An 18465-nucleotide genomic window follows, 5' to 3' on the forward strand; every position below is an offset into this window, starting at 1 on the left:
TCCGCATAAAGAAGTGAAATTCCAACTTCTGCAATGGTTGGACGATGAAACCCTGGGTCTCTTAAGTTGGCTGCTACAATGGCTCATGTTACCCTGCACAACATGAGCAAAGGTTATTTACAGGCAACCATAAGGATCCACTTCGTAGTTGAAAGCATTTCCATACAGAAAATAGCATGCAAACTGCATGTAGGCATTTCTGAGCAATACTGATGTACATGCCTACTTTTCTGAGTGTACAGACACCACATCACCATGTTTGTATGCACAGAAAAAAGGTGCCTTTTTGTGATTTACAAACTGCCCAAGAAGCTGCTGATCCCAGAGAGAGGCATGCAAGCCACTATAAAACATGCCTGAGCAGCTAGCAGAGGCAGGGATGCTCCATGGCTACTAAGAGTGCGTAAATGCCATTCCAGCAGTATTCCCATAATTCCCAATGGGAGCAGCTTTGCAAGTGCGATGATATACTCTTATTAAGCCACAGAGCAGTCCTGCCTTTGCAGACAACGTGGGCAGGGTGTAGAGTGGCTCGGAAGAAGCAAGTGTCCCTTCCACTTGGATTGGCAGCTGCTTTTCAGTATGGGAGCCCCTAAACACACTGCATTAAAGACACCAACAATGACATAACATGATCTGCTGATGACTAGTGATGTCATGTCATTTATAGTCTGTTTAATGCCCAGAGCCAAAAAGAGAAGGCTGAGCAAAGCAGAAAGGGCGAAACAAGGAACAGTGTGTTGGTTACACTGTTTGTTCCTGCTAAAGTTGTCCCTCCTACACCAAGAAAAGGGAAGAGAGAGAGAGAGAGAGAGAGAGCGCATATTTTAGCACCCACCGCTTAGCTCAGCACTTGAGGACTCTCAGCACACTGTCATGGTCTGCAGTCTGTATATTGTTGTCTTGCTTCTCTGGATTCTTCAATGTGGAGGTAAAAAAATTGTTATGTTTCTTCTGTTGAATCTCTCATTTACTCATCTACAAGTGCATTTTAAACTGTCTTTATAGACTGTAGTCTTAAATATTCACAGATGTGGGATCCTCATAGTTTTTCTGTATATGTCTACCTTTCTTCAACTTTCTCTGCTTTTCTTTACCCCTCCTCAGTCAGAAGACAGTCTCACTGTGATGAGTGGAGCTTATTCCTTCGCCTCTTTAGGACTGCAAACTGACTTGATTCCGTTTGTTTATGTCTGTTATTGGGAGATATTGTGAAGGTTCATTTGTTCCATGTACCTGCTCTATGCTTGAAGCATACTGTGGGCTGAATTGCACAGGTTAATGGAGGGGCAAGAGACCACTTGCCTCCAACTGCTGGAGTTCAGTCTTGCAAACACTTTTAATGCAGATTCTATGAATTAGAGCTCTAGAAAGTACAGTAATCTCCCTCTTTCCCTCCCCCTCCCCTCGCCTGCTCAGTGGTGGCACCAGAAAATTTTTTGAGGGGAGGCTCAGAAGGGGCAAAGTGCATTTATGGGTTGGAGAGTTATGTTCCATATATTAGATGTCTGAAACAGAAATGGGTGGTGGATGGGGAGGGGAGGCACTTGAGTGAATGTGTGGGTACTTGTTCACCCATACCCGCTCCGGAGCCAACATTGCTCCCTCCCTCCTAATCTACACACACACACACACTCTCTCTCTTTAATGGGCATAGTTGGCAATTGCAATATGCCCTTCTGATCCTAAACAGAATTGTACAGAGGTATGGCATAGTTTCCATCCATGTATATGTACACACATTCAGATATACTGCAGAGATAACACAAGGATGATTCAGTGAATTTGGAACTCATGAGGAATTGTTTTAATTGTTTTTAAGAGGTCCAGCGCGCAGACTCTTGAATTCCTGTTATGTCCTGTCCTTAGATTCATCACTGGAAACAAAGAACCATGCTGGCATAATATTTTCAGTGGGTTTACTCTTGCAAAATATCTTCAGAAAACTACACCAGAAGAGGCCCATGAGAGTCTCATTAGCACATAGTCTCAAACAGCACTGGCAAATATACACACTGAGCACTGCCCCACTTGGTGCATCCTGGAGTGTGAGATAAAAATAGATGGTGTGCGATACAAAAACAGCCAGTGCTGACAATCTCTCCCCCACCCCACCCGCCCCGCCACTCCTACCCATTGCCTCTCTGTTGTCAGACTAATACTGTATTCTTGCAAGCTCAGTAATCAGGCCACTTCCGCCCATCACTTTCCACATATCTGAATTTAAGAAGCAAACTACTCAGAAAAGGAAAGGAAAAAAGAGGAAGTGGCTGGCTACGCAGATGACAAGTATCTACAGCATTTAGTTAATGGACTCTGCATATCATTTGAAACTTGCCATTTCAGTGAAGACAGCAGCCCACCCAATTCAACCATCTTAAATTCAGAGTCCTCTTCCTTTTGTGGAAGTACAGTTATAACCTGTATTTAACCTTTATTTGTAAGGGGGGTTGTCTTAAATTCAGAACCATCTTATATTTGGGGAAATACGGTGATTTCTTGCAACTACTGATCAGAGCATCATCAGCATAATCATCTCTCTAAACTTGTGCACTTCTCTGGGCATGTTCCAGGTTGGCCCACAATGGCTATATCCATAAACTGCATGTTGTGACCTGTGAACTCAAAGAGCTGAGAGGGATGACTCACACTTTCCCCAAATGTAAAGGTATCACATATGGCAGGGCAATGGATCAAACCTTGAGCACACCCACTCCCCCTGAAATGTGTTAATCAAGGCCCACATATATCCATTAGCAAGTAAACCCCACTCATATCATTCATTCACCACAATTGTATGCACACAGACTTTGGTTCACGGGAGGGAGGAGGGAGGGAAGGAGAGATGACCAGGAACCTGAGCAGCAATTCAAGTTCTGATCCTGATTAGGAAGGGCCAGCCAGATTGAAGAGACCAGCACTGGACCTCGACCCAGACCCCAAAATTGGACAGAACCTGAGCCTCCCAGCTCAAAGACCCTGAATCAGGCGCTGTTGGGCTCTACACCTTTTGAGCTTGATGCTCCTGCGGAACTGTCCACCTCTGTCTGGACTGGGAAGTTCACACTCCCCCGTGTCTGAATAACAAGAGCAGGGCCGTCCTTAGGGGGGTTTGGGGCTGGGGTGAATCAGCATGTGCGGGGACCCCTTAACATTTTGTATGATTACAAAATCATACTGACTGATGACATACTGTGTAAATAGTGTGAGTGAATAAGTGAGTGAGATTTTTGGATATGTCCAACTAGCTTGGTCATATAGTTCATTTGTAAGGGGAGGAAAGTTAAAAGCACAACCCATGTCCCTTGCTTCACAGTTCTCACTCAGACATTCTGGATTGCAAACCAACTTGAGCATAGTGTATGTACAAATAAAATAAAGTTTATTTAGATGTTTACAGTTAGCTCTACTTTCACTAGTTGTAAAGTACTCTATGGATCGAGAGAACTCTTTCTGGAAGCTTTACTGCAGTAGGAAGATTTATTAAAAGTCATGAAACAAGCCACTTATAGGCCTTTTGGGGGGATATTTTTAGAAAAAATATCAAAAAAAATATTAAGAACAATTTATCCAATCCAATCTCCAGGGGTGTAGCTATAATTGGGCGAACGGGTTCAAAGAACCCGAGCCGTGCCCAATCAGGAGCCGCCATTCGCAGCCCTGACACGCCCCCCGCGTCTGACGTCAGACGTGGGGGCGGTAGTTTAGCTCCCGAGCGGGGGCCACGCGGCCCCTTCGGGAGGTAAACAAAGGCTGGCGCTGCGTTCGCAGCACCAGCCAGGAGCGGCTCTTCCCTGCTGCGCGGCCCCTTCAGGAGCTAAGACTGGTGCTGCGTTCGCAACACAGCCCAGAAGCAGCTCTTCCCTGCAGGGAAGAGCCGCTCCCTGGGCTGCGCTGCGAACGCAGCACCAGCCTTTGTCTAACTGCCGAAGGGGCCGCGCGGCCCCTTCAGCAGTTAAGCTGCTTCTCCCGAATGGAGCCTCAAGGCTCTGTTCGGGAGCCAGACCACACCCACCCACCCACGTCTGACGTCAGATGTGGGGTGTGTGGCTATCCCCTGAGTCTGATGTCAGACGCAGGGGGCGGGGTTATTGGGGCGCCCGCCGCGGCCTCACACGGGCTGCCGGCGGGCTAGCTACGCCCCTGCCAATTTCAATTTCAATATTCAGAACCTTCCCACCCTGCCCTATATATGTGTCCGATATCAAAATCCTATAGGAAGCCATTCCATAAATATACAAGGGGGTGGGGAATTATGAAAAAAGAGAAATCCCATACCTTCCATTGCTGGCTCTGAGGAGGAGGAGGAGGAAGGCACAAGCTCTTTGCACAGCCCAGGGCTGTAGGGCAGGGAGGACAGAGGGCGTGCACAGTGTTCTGGTGGGCAGCCAGCACTGGCCACTCAGGAGGCTGGAGAGCTTCAGGGACTGGAGAGAGCTTGGAGGTCTTCAGAGAGGCCTGCTCCAGCAGAGAAGCCCTTGGAAGCCCCCCCCCGCTGAACAGCTGAGAGTCATTCAGGAGGGGAAGGGAGCTGTAGCCACTCTCCTCTTGTGCAGGGAGCCTTTGGATAGCATGCACGCGACTCCTGCAGGCTGCAGCTCTACAGGTTGGTCGAGCTCGGAGAATGGAGGAAGGTCTTTTTTTTTTTTTTTTTTTTTTGCATGGCAGGCTGTTCCCCTGCAGGGCCTGTTGGGGCTTGGGGCCATCCCCTGGTCACACGCCCTAAGGATGGGCCTGGCCAAGAGGGAGTTGATGGAAAGTAGGAGGGGTGCAAGGCTTCAGGTTGGGGGGCTGCCCTTTTGATTCCCCACACTTCAGGTGAGCTATGCAGGCTAGGAGGAATAGTCTAGGCCTAGGGATTCCTAGGACCTCAATTGTTTCTGGGCCATGCTGGAGGAAGTTGCTCTGTCCTGGAGCTCTCAGAGGTCCTCCCTGCTTTGTAGACACCATGGGGTGCCCCATTGGCTTCCACTCATGGACAGTGCAGTGTGAACCTGAAGCTTGCTTTCATGTCCTACCGCATGTAAAGCTAGGGAGCAGTGAGAAGTGGCCCAGAGTAAGGAAGTTGTGGGCTGGTGTTTTCAGTTCAAGCTGACTATTATGATATATAGAGTATTTCTAGAGAGAGAGTGTTTTTACGCAAGTTTCCACAATGAACTGCACTGGGAGTCATAGCTGGGAGTCTATTCTTAGCAGTTCTTGCACTAGCTCATCCCACTATTTTTATCTGCACCAGTGGTGAAGTTTTAGGGGACATTGCAGGTTGGGGTCCCTCCCCTGCCCTCCGCCCTGACATTTATTTTTCTATTTAACATTTGCTGTTGTGTAAAATTTGCTGTTGTGCTTCAGCCCACTTCTGGTTTTCTGAACTTTTGCAGCATTTCCTTCCCAAATTCTGACAAGACTCCTGTGGAGACAAGAATTGAATAAACCATGTCTGAATGTGGTTTGCAGTGTCTCCTTGTTCTCTTAATAATCACTTACTGAAAATCCCACAATACATCACTTTCTGAAATTACACTGCATTGTTCTCCTTTCCTGCTGCCCAGTGGTCCAAAATGACTCAGCTGCAATCCCATGCACACTTTCCTGGGAGTAAATACAATTGATTTTAGTGGGACTTAGTTCTGAATAAACAATTATAGATTCTGCTGTTGTGACTGCAATTTCTTCCTTTTTGATTGCTGCTATTGTGCTCTTTTGATTGCTGGGGGAGGGGAAGAATAAGTATTATAGGTAGAGATGTGTACAAATCAATTCAGTGTCGCCTACTGAATTGTTTTGGCGGGGTGGGGAGCAGTACCTTTAAGCATGAGTAAAGCTGTCCCTTACCTGCTCCTCCACTGCCCCGCTGCTTTCCCGGGTGCAGTGCTGCACTGCTTAGAAGTCTGCGTGTGGGCCATGGGGCTGCACCCAGTAGCCTGCATGCAGTGGCAGGATGCACATGGCCACTGCGCATGCACATTAAAATTAGGTGGAAGAGCATTAAAATTAGCCTAGCAACAGTGAAAACACATCCCATTGGCTGATGCAATTACAACATTCTTGAAACAGGCTTTTTAGGGATGGAGGCTAAAGAACTGAATCAGATAGCAGTGACAAGAGATGATGTTCTAAACTGTCTGGAAAAACTGAAAACTAGCAAATCGCAAGGGCTGGACGGCATCCATCCTAGAGTCCTCAAAGAACTCAAATATGAAATTGCCGACCTCCTTGCTAAAATACGTATATAACTTATCCCTGCAATCAGGCTCTGTACTGGAGGACTGGAAAGTAGCAAACATAAAATCAATTTTCAAAAAGGGATCCAGGGGTGATCTGGGAAATTACAGGCTGGTTAGCTTAACGTCTGTTCCAGGCAAATTGATGGAAAGCATCCTCAAGGATAAAATTGTAAAGCACATAGAACAACAGGCCCTGCTGGGAGAGAACCAGCATGGCTTCCGCAAAGGTAAATCTTGCCTCACCAACCTTTTGGAGTTCTTTGAGAGTGTCAACAAGTGTGTGGATAAGGGTGATACAGTTGACATAGTACACCTGGACTTCCAAAAAGCTTTTGACAAAGTTCCTCATCAAAGACTCCTGAAAAAACTTAGCAGTTATGGGATAAGATGACAAGTACATATATGGATTGCTAACTGGTTGAAAGACAGGAAACAGAGGGTAGGCATAAATGGAGAGTTTTCACAATGGAGGGAAGTAAGAAGTGGGGTCCCCCAGGGATCTGTATTCGGACCAGTGCTTTTTAATGTATTCATTAATGATCTAGAAGTAGAGGTAAGCAGCGAGGTGGCCAGATTTACAGATGATACCAAACTCTTTTGGGTAGTGAATTCCAATTCCAAAACAGATTGTGAGGAGCTCCAAAAGGATCTCTCCAAACTAGGGGAGTGGGTGACAAAATGGCAAATGCACTTCAATGTTGGCAAGAGTAAAGTGATGCACATTGGGACGAAAAACCCCAACTTCAAGTATATGTTGATGGGAGCTGAGCTGTTGGTGACTGATCAAGAGAGGGATCTTGAGGTCGTGGTGGACAGCTCATTGAAAGTGTCGACTCAGCGGCAGCTGTAAAAGGCCAATTCCATGCTAGGGATCTTTAGGAAGAGGACTGAAAATAAAACTGCTAATATTATAATGCCCTTATACAAAACTATGGTGAGGCCACACCTGGAGTACTGTGTACAATTCTGGTCACCACAGCTAAAAAAGGACATTGTAGAACTGGAAAAGGTGCAGAAGAGGGCAACCAAGATGATCAGGGGCCTAGAGCACCTTTCTTATGCGGAAAGGCTACAACACCTGGGGCTATTTAGTTTAGAAAAAAGGCGACTGCAGGAAGACATGATAGAGGTCTATACAATCAATCATGGAGTGGAGAAAGTGGATAGAGAGAAATTCTTCTCCCTTTCACATAACACTAGAACCAGGGGTCATCCCATGAAATTGATTGCCGGGAAATTTAGGACCAGCAAACAGAAGTATTAGCCAGCGTGGTATAGTAGAGCCAGCGTGGTGTAGTGGTTAGAGTGCTGGACTAGTACCGGGGAGACCCGAGTTCAAATCCCCATTCAGCCATGAAACTAGCTGGGTGACTCTGGGCCAGTCACTTCTCTCTCAGCCTAATAGGTTTAGGGTTGTTGTGAAAGGTTGTTGTTCACAGGGTTGTTGTGAAAGAGAAACTTAAGTATGTAGTACACCGCTCTGGGCTCCTTGGAGGAAGAAATGTAATCATCATCATAAATGTAATCATCATCATCATCATCAACTTGTGGAATTGTCTGCCACAAGATGTGGTGACAGCCAACAACCTAGATAGCTTTCAGAGAGCCTTGGATAACTTCATGGAGGAGAGGTCTATCATAGGCTACTAGTTGGAGGGCCACCTCCAGCCTCAAAGGCAGGATGCCTCTGAGTACCAGTTGCAGGGGAGTAACAGCAGGAGGGATGGCATGCCCTCAACTCCTGCTGTAGGCTTCCAGTGGCATCTGGTGGCCCACTGTGTGAAACAGGATGCTGGACTAGATGGGCCTTGGGCCTGATCCAGCAAGGCTGTTCTTATGTTCTTAACATCAGACTGTGTGGCAGAGGCAGATAGACTGCAAATGGAGCTGGTTATTCTCCTGGCTTTACTCTGTCTTCTAACTTTGCTGCCACTTATCAGGCCCCAAAATCCTAGCAGGCCATTAAGATGAGCAAACTGCATAAGGGGAAGGCAGGGGCTTCTTCTTCCAAGTAGTGATGATTTTCACTGGTCAATCTGCAGGAAGCTTTTCACACTGGCTTTTAGTTCGCATCTCCTCCGGAATGGAGGTGTACGTTAACATATAGGCCAAATTTACCCTGAAGTCCCGGAGAGATATCAGGGAGCACTTCACACACAATTCAGGTTTTTCATCAGGCATTAGAGTGTAGCCTGATTTATATCCGGGGTTTAAAAATCCACTTTTTGCATTGGTTTTTTGGGGGGCAACTTGGAACTTGCAGTAAAGCCTCGCAGAAAGCCTGCAGTCTGGGGAAGCTCCAGCCCCTTTTGCAGGTTGTGAAAATCTTGCCTTGATACTGCACGTATCAGGAAGTTGCAGCTATGATTTGGGTGGGATACTGGGGTGGGGAACTGAGGAATTCTCTCTTACTGTCGTAAATCTGTTAGCTCAGCTAACCCAACAGGATTTACAGCCCCCTTCAGCACTCCCCAGTGAGTTAACAGAAAGGGGCAGCGGAACAGCATGAATGAAAATAAAAGGCTCACAAAGAAAAACGGTAAATGAATTAAGTTCCCTGAACTGAACTAGGTACCCCCCTCTAACAATAACTGAGTAATAAGTGAAAAGAAAACACAGAGCAAGGAATGAAAATAGTGAAGGACTACAGAAGCAAGGAATTAACAGAACAAAGCAGGAAAGCATAAACAAGGCAAACTGGAACTCAGACAAAGTTTTGGAATTCAAATAGCACACTGTCTGCAGCCAGTGAAAAGTTGCAAACAGCATCTGAGCAAGTGAGACTGCTATATATATATATGGCTCAAGAGAACCAGCAGCCAATCAGGCTTCCCTGAGTCAGCACTTCAGCTTCCTCTCTTGTGATCTCCTGCGCCTGCATGACAGCCACTGAGCTTGCCTCTTGAGACGCCTTCTCAAGAGAGATGAAATCCCAGGCTCCTCCCCATCAGAAATCATGTCTGGCAGCTGTTGCAAATCCTCAGCTCGAGTCTGGTCTCCCTGCCAAATCCTGTTGGTGCCTCTGAGCCCTCACTAGCAAGCGAATCCTCCTGCTCTGACTCTTCTGAGTCAGACGTCTGAGCCATGACACTTTCTCTGCCATCTCTAGTGATCCTGGGAGTAGGGTGGAGTGGAGCAGAAGGCAGGGAACAGCATCTGTGCAAAGGGCAATTTCTAGGTCACACTCAAAGGCTTTCCCCCCAGTACAGCCAGCATTTAAATGAAACACTGGCTGGGGAGGAGAGGGGCGTGCCTCACACTCCCAGTCACTGAGTGATTCATTTGCCAGCTGGGTATGGGAGGGGGGAAGGGGGTGCCCCGGTCAGGAAGTTGCCTTGGCAGCCCATCCCCCCTTGCTCCATAGTCCCTACGCTCCTGATGGATGAGCGAGTTCCTCAGTTCCCTGTCCCCATTATCCTGCCCAAATCAGAGCTGCGACCTCCTCATACACCAAAGGCATGCAGTATCAAGAAAAGATTTTCACAGGGGCTGCAGATTGATCAGTGAAAACTGACACTGGTTGGAAGAAGCTCCCACCTCCTCCCCCTCCCCCCGCCATCCAGTTTGCTCATCTTAAAAGTATGCTAGGATTTGGGGGCCTGTTAGTTGGCAGCAAAGTTAGAAGACAGAGTAAAGCTAGGAGAATAACCAGCTCCATTTGCAGTATATTGCCCCCAGAAGTTCTTTATGGTGATGTTTTAATTGCATCAGCCGGTGGGAGTGCATTTTCAGTTTCTCTCCAGTATCGCAGTTTTCAGCTAACTTTAAAGTAATTTTTAAGGAAACTATGAGCAGTGATTCTTTTTTCTATAGGTATTGTGTCAATTCTGAAATGTAGGAAATCCCCATTACCCGTAAGAAAGAGCAGTCATTAGACCACCATCGGGAAGGACTATAGGCTGAGTCACTGACTGTTTCCATCTTGCTCCTATTGATTGAATTTAAGTGTGAAGAAATTTTCTTCCCCTTTGGGGCTGATCCAGGGCTACTTTTATGGCATGTGAAAATATAGCCAGATGTTGCCAAAGTGCAAATGAAAGGAGTCATGTAACTCAACAATTTCTCCCCATCTTGAGTAACATTGTAAAAATAATATTTTCTTCTTTAGCAGGGATTCTTGGTGTGCAACAGGAACCTTTAATCCAGACAGCTTTTGCCAATGAACAGATTAATGCAAGCTGCAATGTTATTTTTCCTTATAAAAAAGAATATTTAGATTTCGTTATTAGTTATTTCCGGATTAATTCAAAAGGCAAAGAAACCCTCGTCAATAGCACTAAGATCTCCGAAACGATTTGTTCCAAATGTGAGAACAAGACAGCGACAAAGAATTATACACTTTATATCAAACCTATTAATCATACCTCTGTTACTGCAACCTACTACTGCAAAGCTGACTGGAAGAATGCAAACATTGATGTGCAAAAGGGAGCTGGGACATTTATCCTTTTTAGAGGTAAGCTGTCAAAGGCAAATCAGGGTTATTGGGTGGGGTGGGGTGGGCCGGGAAGAATTGAAATAACAAAAACTAGCTGAACCAGCACAGATAATCTGTGCACTAGGACTTGGTTGTTCTCCTTGCCCCCTGCCACAGCCCCTGCTTTATTGCTCAGTGTCAGCCACCCACTCTCACTTGCCCCCTCCCCGCTGCTCGCTCACTCACCCCCGCCCCTCGCTCTCTCACTCACCCCTTCCTGCTGCTCGCTCACTCGCCCCTCCCCACTTCATGCTCGTTCCCTTGCTCCCTCCCCACCATTCGCTCACCCCCTCCCTCCCCACCACTCACTCACCCCCTCCCCACCACTTGCCCTGTACCTGCTCCTCTTCCCTATTTGCATATGGAATCCCTACTGCCCAATTACCACAGTTCTGTTTGTATTTCTGCTTGGTAAAGAACTGTGTGGGCGGGGCAGATAGATAGATAGACTAGTTTGGGGCTTCTTGAATAAGGGGATTTCCAGTTTTGTCTCCTTTATATGGAAACAAGCTAGAAAGTTAATCTACATGCAATGGTCTACAAAGTCCAGCCTGAAACTCATATAGAAGATAAGATAGAAGATTATTTTTAAGAGGATTGAAGATAGAAGATCATTTTATTTATTTGTTTGTTTGCTTATTTGTTTCTTTTATTTTTACATTTATATACCACCTTTCGTTAAAAGAAAGTAAACTGCCCAAGGCGGTTTACAAAAGTTAAAACATACAATAAAAGGCAATAAAAACATCAAGCTAAAAAATATAAAAACATATAAAAACAAGCATAAAAACAATACAACAGGACCAATACAACATTTTAATACAACAATACAATACAACATTTTAAAGAGGATCTGTAGTTTAAGAGAGGCGTTGGTGTACACACACATTTATTTTGTCCCACAGTTCCTTCAGGCAAATAGGCTTTCTTCATGGGAAATGATTTATTGATTGAGCAATAAATAAAGTATGCATAAGTTATACCATACTGTATAGGTTATACAATAAACAGTATAAAATATAATTCAAGTTATGAGAACATTCATTCTAGTTGTAAGAAAGAGGCCAGCTTCACACTATTGCCAGCAAGTCGCTAACATGTATGGAAGAGGGAACCAGGGGTGCCTAGTGCCTGCTCCCAACACTTCTGCCTTCTAGATGTTGGATCAGGTTGAGAATGTCAGGTTTTCTTCCTCTGCCCAGCATTCTTCACACAACTTCACTTCTTGGTTACAGATGTCAGGGGAATGCCTGGCAAAGGAGGGAACTGTTGCACAATGGACCTTCCTGGTACATAACAGACAGAGTCAGCACAGGACGCTGGTTAGTGAAGAAAAGGGAGGGGACATAGGCATCCTAGTCAATACAGAAGAGTTGACTGTCATAATAGACATGAAGATATTACAGCTTCCTTTTGCAACATTTAGGGGAAATAGGTTGCATTGGAAATGGCTTTTGTAGGGAGGGGAGAGACATGGAATTGCTTCTCCTCCCCCTCAGTCTGAGCTGCTGTGCAAGAAGCCTTCAGTATAAGGATGCTAAAAGTTTCCTGTGGATCTGCATCCCTTCTTCCTTTACCATACAGCTGTGCATTATGCCATATAATTCAGCAATAAATACAAAATCCATTATAAAAGTAGCAGAATTACAACTTAAACACCTGTAGAAATAGTTTTTAAAAATTGTCTAGAAAACAATAACGAGGGAGGTAGGGAGCCCGCCAGCCCGATCTCCACTAGGAAGATATTCCAGAGCTATACCAGTCGGGAGTATGTATATGTACATACTCCCGACTGCAGTGAAATTAGTCCAATAAATGACACATTGCATCAGAAAGTTCTGTTACTCATTACAAAGAGACCACAACTCACATTCATTGCCATGGACTTCAGGTGAACTTCCCAGCAGATGGTGCCTAAAATGTGGTATAGTGTGATGAGGCAAATGGGCAGTCAAGACCACATATTGTGGATCTACAAAGTCCACATACTGTAGACTCTCAATTCTAGGACTTTTCAGATTTTCCCAAGTTGCTGAAAATAAATCTCTTGTTATAATGTAAACAGTGCCATCAATGTACATGATTGTGCTGAAGAGTTTTGTTGTGGATTTAAGTCTTATCACAGATGTTAATGTTAATGCTATAGGAAAAAAATTAACACTGGCTCTCAATCTCCAATTGAGTGTTGGATGATTGGCTTTTCTTTTGTTCATCTCCTTGCAGACATAGGCTACAGAGAGCCCTCTATTGCCATGTGGATATGCCTCATTGTCATTATCATTATTCTGGCAGTTTTGAGCATCATGGGAACAGTCTTCTTATTCTGGAAAAGAAAGGCAAGTTATCACACAACTTCTTCTTACCCAACTTCATCACCTTGTGCTTGCTACTAGATGCAAAGAGTTTGAGGCATAAACCTTCCTAGAATTTGGTTCTGAAATACCAGTTTGCATCCCCAGCCCCAATGAAGACAGGACACGCTCAGTTGGAGTAAAATAGGGTCACTTTATTAAATTACAGCAGAATAAGACTTGCAACGAGGTACCTAACTAACCAGAGTGCGGGTACTCCTCTCATGTGGGACCATCTCCTAAGGAGAGCTGTCCCACACCAGGGCGAAGGGCCAGGTACTGATTCAGTCAGACACCAGGTCCTGAATTCCTCTCACCGTGAGACTTTCCCCTGCTGAGCGGAGGGCAACCCAGCCCACCCCCAACTCATTTTCACAACACTTGAAACCCAATTTGATTGTGTAGTTGCTGCTTGACCAGTAGTTGATTGTGAGTGATTGAATGATTAAGTGCCGTCAAGTCAGTGTTGACTCTTAGCAACCACATAGATAGATTCTCTCCAGGATGATTATTTATTTGTTATTTCTCTGTGTAAACTGCCCTGAGCCATATTTGGAAGGGTGGTATAGAAATCAAATTAATAATTAATAATAATAATGATCTGTCTTCAACTTGGCCTTTAAGGTCTCTCAGTGGTGCATTCATTGCTGTTGTAATCAAGTCCATCCACCTTGCTGCTGGTTGTCCTCTTCTTCTATTTCCTTCAACTTTTCCCAGCATTATGAACTTCTCAAGGGAGCTGGATCTTTGCATAATGTGTCCAAAGTATGATATGGCATTTGGGGCTCGAGTGAAAATTCTAGATGGATTTGTTCTATGATCCATTTGTTTGTTTTCCTGGCTGCCCATGGTATCCTCAAAGTCATCTCCAGCACCAAAGTTCAAAAGTGTCAATGCTTTTTCTATCTTGCTTCTTCAAAGTCCAGCTTTCGCATCCATAGAGTGTCACGAGGAAAACCATTGTCTGAAAGACTGTAATCTTTGTAGGTGTAGACATGTCACGGCATCTATCCTTTCCAATGGTCTTCATTGCAACCCTACCAAGTGCTAGTTGGCGGCATATTTCTTGACTGCTGGATCCTTTACTGTTGACGGTCAATCCTAAAAGGCAGAAGTTATCCACCACTTCAATGTCTTCATTGTCAGTTCTGAGGCTGGTTGCTGTACCCATTGTCATTCGTTTAGTCTTCTTTACATTTAATTGTAGTCCCATTTTTTCACTGTGCTCCTTGACTTTCATTACTAGAGCTTGCAGATCATGTGCATTCTCAGCTGTCAGAGTGGTGTCATCAGCATAGCACAGGTTATTAAAAGATTGTCATTGTAATTGTAGTTGATTGTAATTAAAAGACATTGATTTATGCACCATGTTTTTTCAGAAGATCTCAGATCATAGTATTGTTCCTGCTTCCCCTCTCTCTGAGCCATGGGAAGTTCAAGACAGTTTTTTTAACACCGGTTTTAACACCAGAAATGAAGTGTACTGCTTTACCTGCGTTCACCATAACATGTGGATAACTGTACCTGTGTACACCGTATACTCGTTCTACATGTGTTGAACATAACATGTGAATAGGGCTCTGCTCTCAGGCAAAATAGCTTGAACCTCCTGCCTGGAAGCTGGAGATGACCAACATTTCAGGTACTTGAAGCCAACTGACAGTTAGAGAGTACGGTGCATCATTAGGCCATGACTACCACAGGGAATTTTTGGAGCATGGAGCACCATATTACAACAGCCCTGGAACCTTGCCTCTGATTTGCTAAAATCAGATATGCAGACAGACCCTAAACAAACAAACAAACAAACAAACAAACTTTATTTGTTAGCCACCCCAGTTCTCTAGGAAGCTCACAATAACACAATGGTAAAAATATCCAATAAAAACACATACAATAAGATAAACAATTTACCATAGAAAACAGAAAATATACAATAAAAACATGTTTAAACATCATCTTTTTGATTTGCTCTGCTAATGTTGGTATCTCCATGAGTACAACAGAGGCATGGTGTGATTGTTGGCTGTATCAAAAGTGTTTTTGAACTCCTTGGGGAAATAATGAACTAGAAAACAAATATTTGTAACCTGGAATGAATGCACTGCTGTTTACCCTCATTTATCATATGCTCATGAATAGGTGGTGTGTCCTGAGAGGAGCCAAGTCAAGAAGTGCCCCGATCAGGGGCCACAACCTAAACACCCTTCAGGCAACTTGGAGCCTCCTGAGTCCACCTACATGGTGAGTCTTTATTTCCAGAATGACCTTTCGTAGTGCGAGTCTTGTGTGAGGAGTGGCCAACTAAAAGTTAACCCAGGGTGAAAGGGAAGTTGCTGACTAGTTTTGGTAGCCATGGAAAACAGAGAGCTCATAGAGGGAGGGGACATTTGGGAGAGAGAACAGTCAGGGCTAAACTGCACATGATATATATCGTACCATTAGTCCCGACATGTTTGCTTTGTCTGGTGTAAATAATGCATGGGGGGGGGGGGCTGCAGTCCTTATCAGGACCATGTGGGGGCACATGGGAGCTTTAACCCTACCCCCTGCTATGGGGATGCATCTCAATTTGGATTGCATCTCCCAATGTGTGTTATTTACACACAGAGACAAAAGCTTTTAACTGGAGCCAATGAGACTTTCCCCCCTTTGCATAAATAATTCATGGGGCCACAATCCAGATCAGAACTGTGGTAGAAGTCAGGATAAAGCCCCCCCCCCACCTCCTGCAACAGTCCCAATCTGGATTTTGCCCCCCACCCCCATGATTTACACTGGAAAAAGCAAGCAGTCTTAGGGCTAATGATATGACTAATGTCATGTATATTGATCATTGTCAGTGAAGTTGGGTTCTGAAGAAACAGAATCAGAATTCATAATTGTATGAGACTTTACTTAAAAATAAGAAACTTCTAGTAAGTTACATGTCTGTTTTGGATGGAGAGAGGAGTCTGGGAGTCTTTGGTTTTGTCTTGCACAGAGCATGTGTGCTGGTGCTGTGCGGGAGCAGCTGCGGGAGAGTGCCACCAGCACACGCTGATAGCTGGGAGAGTGCTGCAAGTATGGCAATGTGGCGAGCAGAGGAGGACCAGAAATGGACCTGCTCTCCTCTGTGTTAAAGGGGCTGTGGAAGCCCTCGGTTTTAAAGGGATTGTGCTGCGATTCAGACACCGAATCATGTTTCGGCACATCCCTACAAGATGAATCTGAGTCTGCCTTGTTGTGGGTTCACATGATCACACTAATGTCAGTTACCAACTTAAGACACAGTTTCAAATGATTGTGTGAATCAGGCCTTTGTTAGGTTAATTGGCTAGCTAATAGCAATGACTTGTTTAGCGATGTTCATAATGCAGCAGTGGTGGCTGGTGTGGGCACTGCTGGGGGGTGGCAAGAGGCACCTTTAAACATACATTAGAAGGTGCTTACCTCCGCTCTGGCTACACCTGCAAGCTGCTTGGAGCAGCAGTGTGCTGCCCAGCACTCCCTGGAGCAGGGGATCAGTTCTGCCACTCACCTGGCTTCCGTGGAGCCAATCCCCCACCAGCTGGTGAGTGGCAGAGCTCCCCCCCCCGCCTGCCATAGGGAGTGCTGGGTGGCGCGCTGGTGCTTGGAGCAGTTTGCAGGTGTGGCCGGAGCGGAGGTATGCACCTACTAATTTATGCTTAAAGGTGCCTTTTGCTTTCCACCCACCAGCGATGCCCACGTCACTACTGTAACGAAGAAGTGATTTGTTTTTGAACTGTTGAACTACTATACTAGTGCTTGCTCATCTGCTCTTTTTTACTCTAAAAATAAATATAATCCCTGTTTGCGAAAACATTTGGGAGTGTGTTAGTTACTGGTGGAAATCTAGGAGATTAGAATTTGAAACTCCCTTGGGAACTATTGTAAATGAAGTATTGCACTGTTGCTTAAACCTGGTGCAAGCAGGCAGCTGGGCAAGCAAATGTACACCTTGCTTACTGTGCATTGTTCAAGGCTTACAGATTCACATTCATATGCCAGCCAGCATTTTGATCCGGAAATATAAATACTTGATTTGGGTGGTGGGGTGGAAGACAAGAGGCAGTTTTATCACTTAAATATGAAATAAACTTCAGAAAACAGTTTCTTTGAACCACATCACTCTTTTAGATATCTTGATTTTTAGCTCACTTTGGCACTAATAGAATGGATATTTTTATGACTCCAGACATAAATATTTCAATCTTTTCCTTTTGCTAAAGAGTGATTCTCAAATGTGGGTGGGGCTAATAATAGAATCAAGGAAGTTTGTGTGTGTGTGTGTGTGTGTGTGTGTGTATCATTAGAATGATAGCAAGCCATGGAGATAAGTTTAACACATGAATCCCAAGCAGCAATCACATTATACTGGAGGATACTATTTGTACCCCAAATCTGTCAACTGCTATCTTAAGTTTTGCATCTATTCAGTAGCTGCTTCTCTACTTTATAGAGACAATATTGCTCACCTTGTCCAAAAGAATTACATGTCTATTCTTAATCAGGCCTATGAACTGCTTAATACTTATCACAATCTCTCAAAAACCACAACTCCATTTAAGATGTATACAGTAATTAACTCAGACAAAACATTTTGCATGTTATGAATGGGTCACACAAATCATGCTGTGTCTTGGATTTGAAAAGTAACATAAAAGGGTAACCAGACTGGCCTTCAGACTAATTTCAGCAACCAGGAAGGAAGAGATGGAACAACCAAGAGCAACGAGAAGAGCCTTCTAAAAGAGAAGTCCAACTTCACTACATAGGCATTTAAGATGCCCAAGCTGTAGTAAATGCATTACTAGATAACTGAGATGCTGCACCATGTCATCGAAAAGGAACTTCATCATTGCTTTTCAGTAGCATGGTATTTCCACCATATATTTGAAGATGTAAACTTCATAGTGTGTTATCTTGGAAATAGTGTAGTAAAAGCAAACAGTTTAGGCATCTTAAATCTGGAATGTAAAATATCAATGGTTAAATGTTAATATATTGCAGTTATTTAAAAGATTGGTAAAATAATTGTGTGGCATTGTCGTACAAACACCTAATGTGGACATTTAAAATGCATGTGGAACTAAGTTCTACACCACTGCTGAACTGAAGTTGCATTTTGGTTGCATTAAACCTTCAATCATCATGATGTAGGCTATCACAATTTTTGGTGATTACTTTTATAGAGCAGTAAGCATTGAAGATGGAGTAGATGAAAAGGAATAGTCATTTCACAAATGTAGCAGAAGACACAGTTATATGTAAACTGTGTGACGAGTGTACCACCTCCGTGGGCCCTGTGCAGAAACAACTCACGGCCACCAGGTAGATTTCTTTTGACTGGTTCTACCACCCAGTTACTGGAGCCTCTGTCCGTCATATTTTCAAAAATGTAGAATGGTAA

The 18465-nt window shown here is 44.5% G+C and overlaps 1 protein-coding gene and 1 long non-coding RNA gene across 4 annotated transcripts in view; one reads left to right on the plus strand and one right to left on the minus strand.

Moving 5' to 3' along the window:
* Window positions 1-808: 808 nt before the first annotated feature.
* Window positions 809-18465, plus strand: part of NFAM1 (NFAT activating protein with ITAM motif 1) — a 28537-nt gene continuing 10880 nt past the window's right edge. Inside the window, exons 1-4 of one of the 3 annotated variants that reach the window (XM_053251701.1) lie at window positions 809-931; window positions 10336-10680; window positions 12925-13037; window positions 15195-15296. In XM_053251701.1, coding sequence (XP_053107676.1) covers window positions 877-931; window positions 10336-10680; window positions 12925-13037; window positions 15195-15296 — 615 coding nt within the window. In that variant the 5' untranslated portion in view covers window positions 809-876. Of the gene's footprint in view, window positions 932-10097; window positions 10681-12924; window positions 13038-15194; window positions 15297-18465 lie in introns of those variants that run through there. The other 2 variants (XM_053251700.1, XM_053251699.1) reach the window with 2 other exon arrangements.
* The window catches only part of LOC128325854 (uncharacterized), a 30661-nt gene continuing 24712 nt past the window's right edge, over window positions 12517-18465 (minus strand). Inside the window, exon 4 of the long non-coding RNA XR_008307684.1 lies at window positions 12517-13024. This is a non-coding gene — a long non-coding RNA (uncharacterized LOC128325854). The remainder of the gene's footprint in view (window positions 13025-18465) is intronic.

The sequence above is a fragment of the Hemicordylus capensis genome, chromosome 5 (assembly GCF_027244095.1).
Source record: "Hemicordylus capensis ecotype Gifberg chromosome 5, rHemCap1.1.pri, whole genome shotgun sequence".
NCBI classification, from domain to species: domain Eukaryota; kingdom Metazoa; phylum Chordata; class Lepidosauria; order Squamata; family Cordylidae; genus Hemicordylus; species Hemicordylus capensis.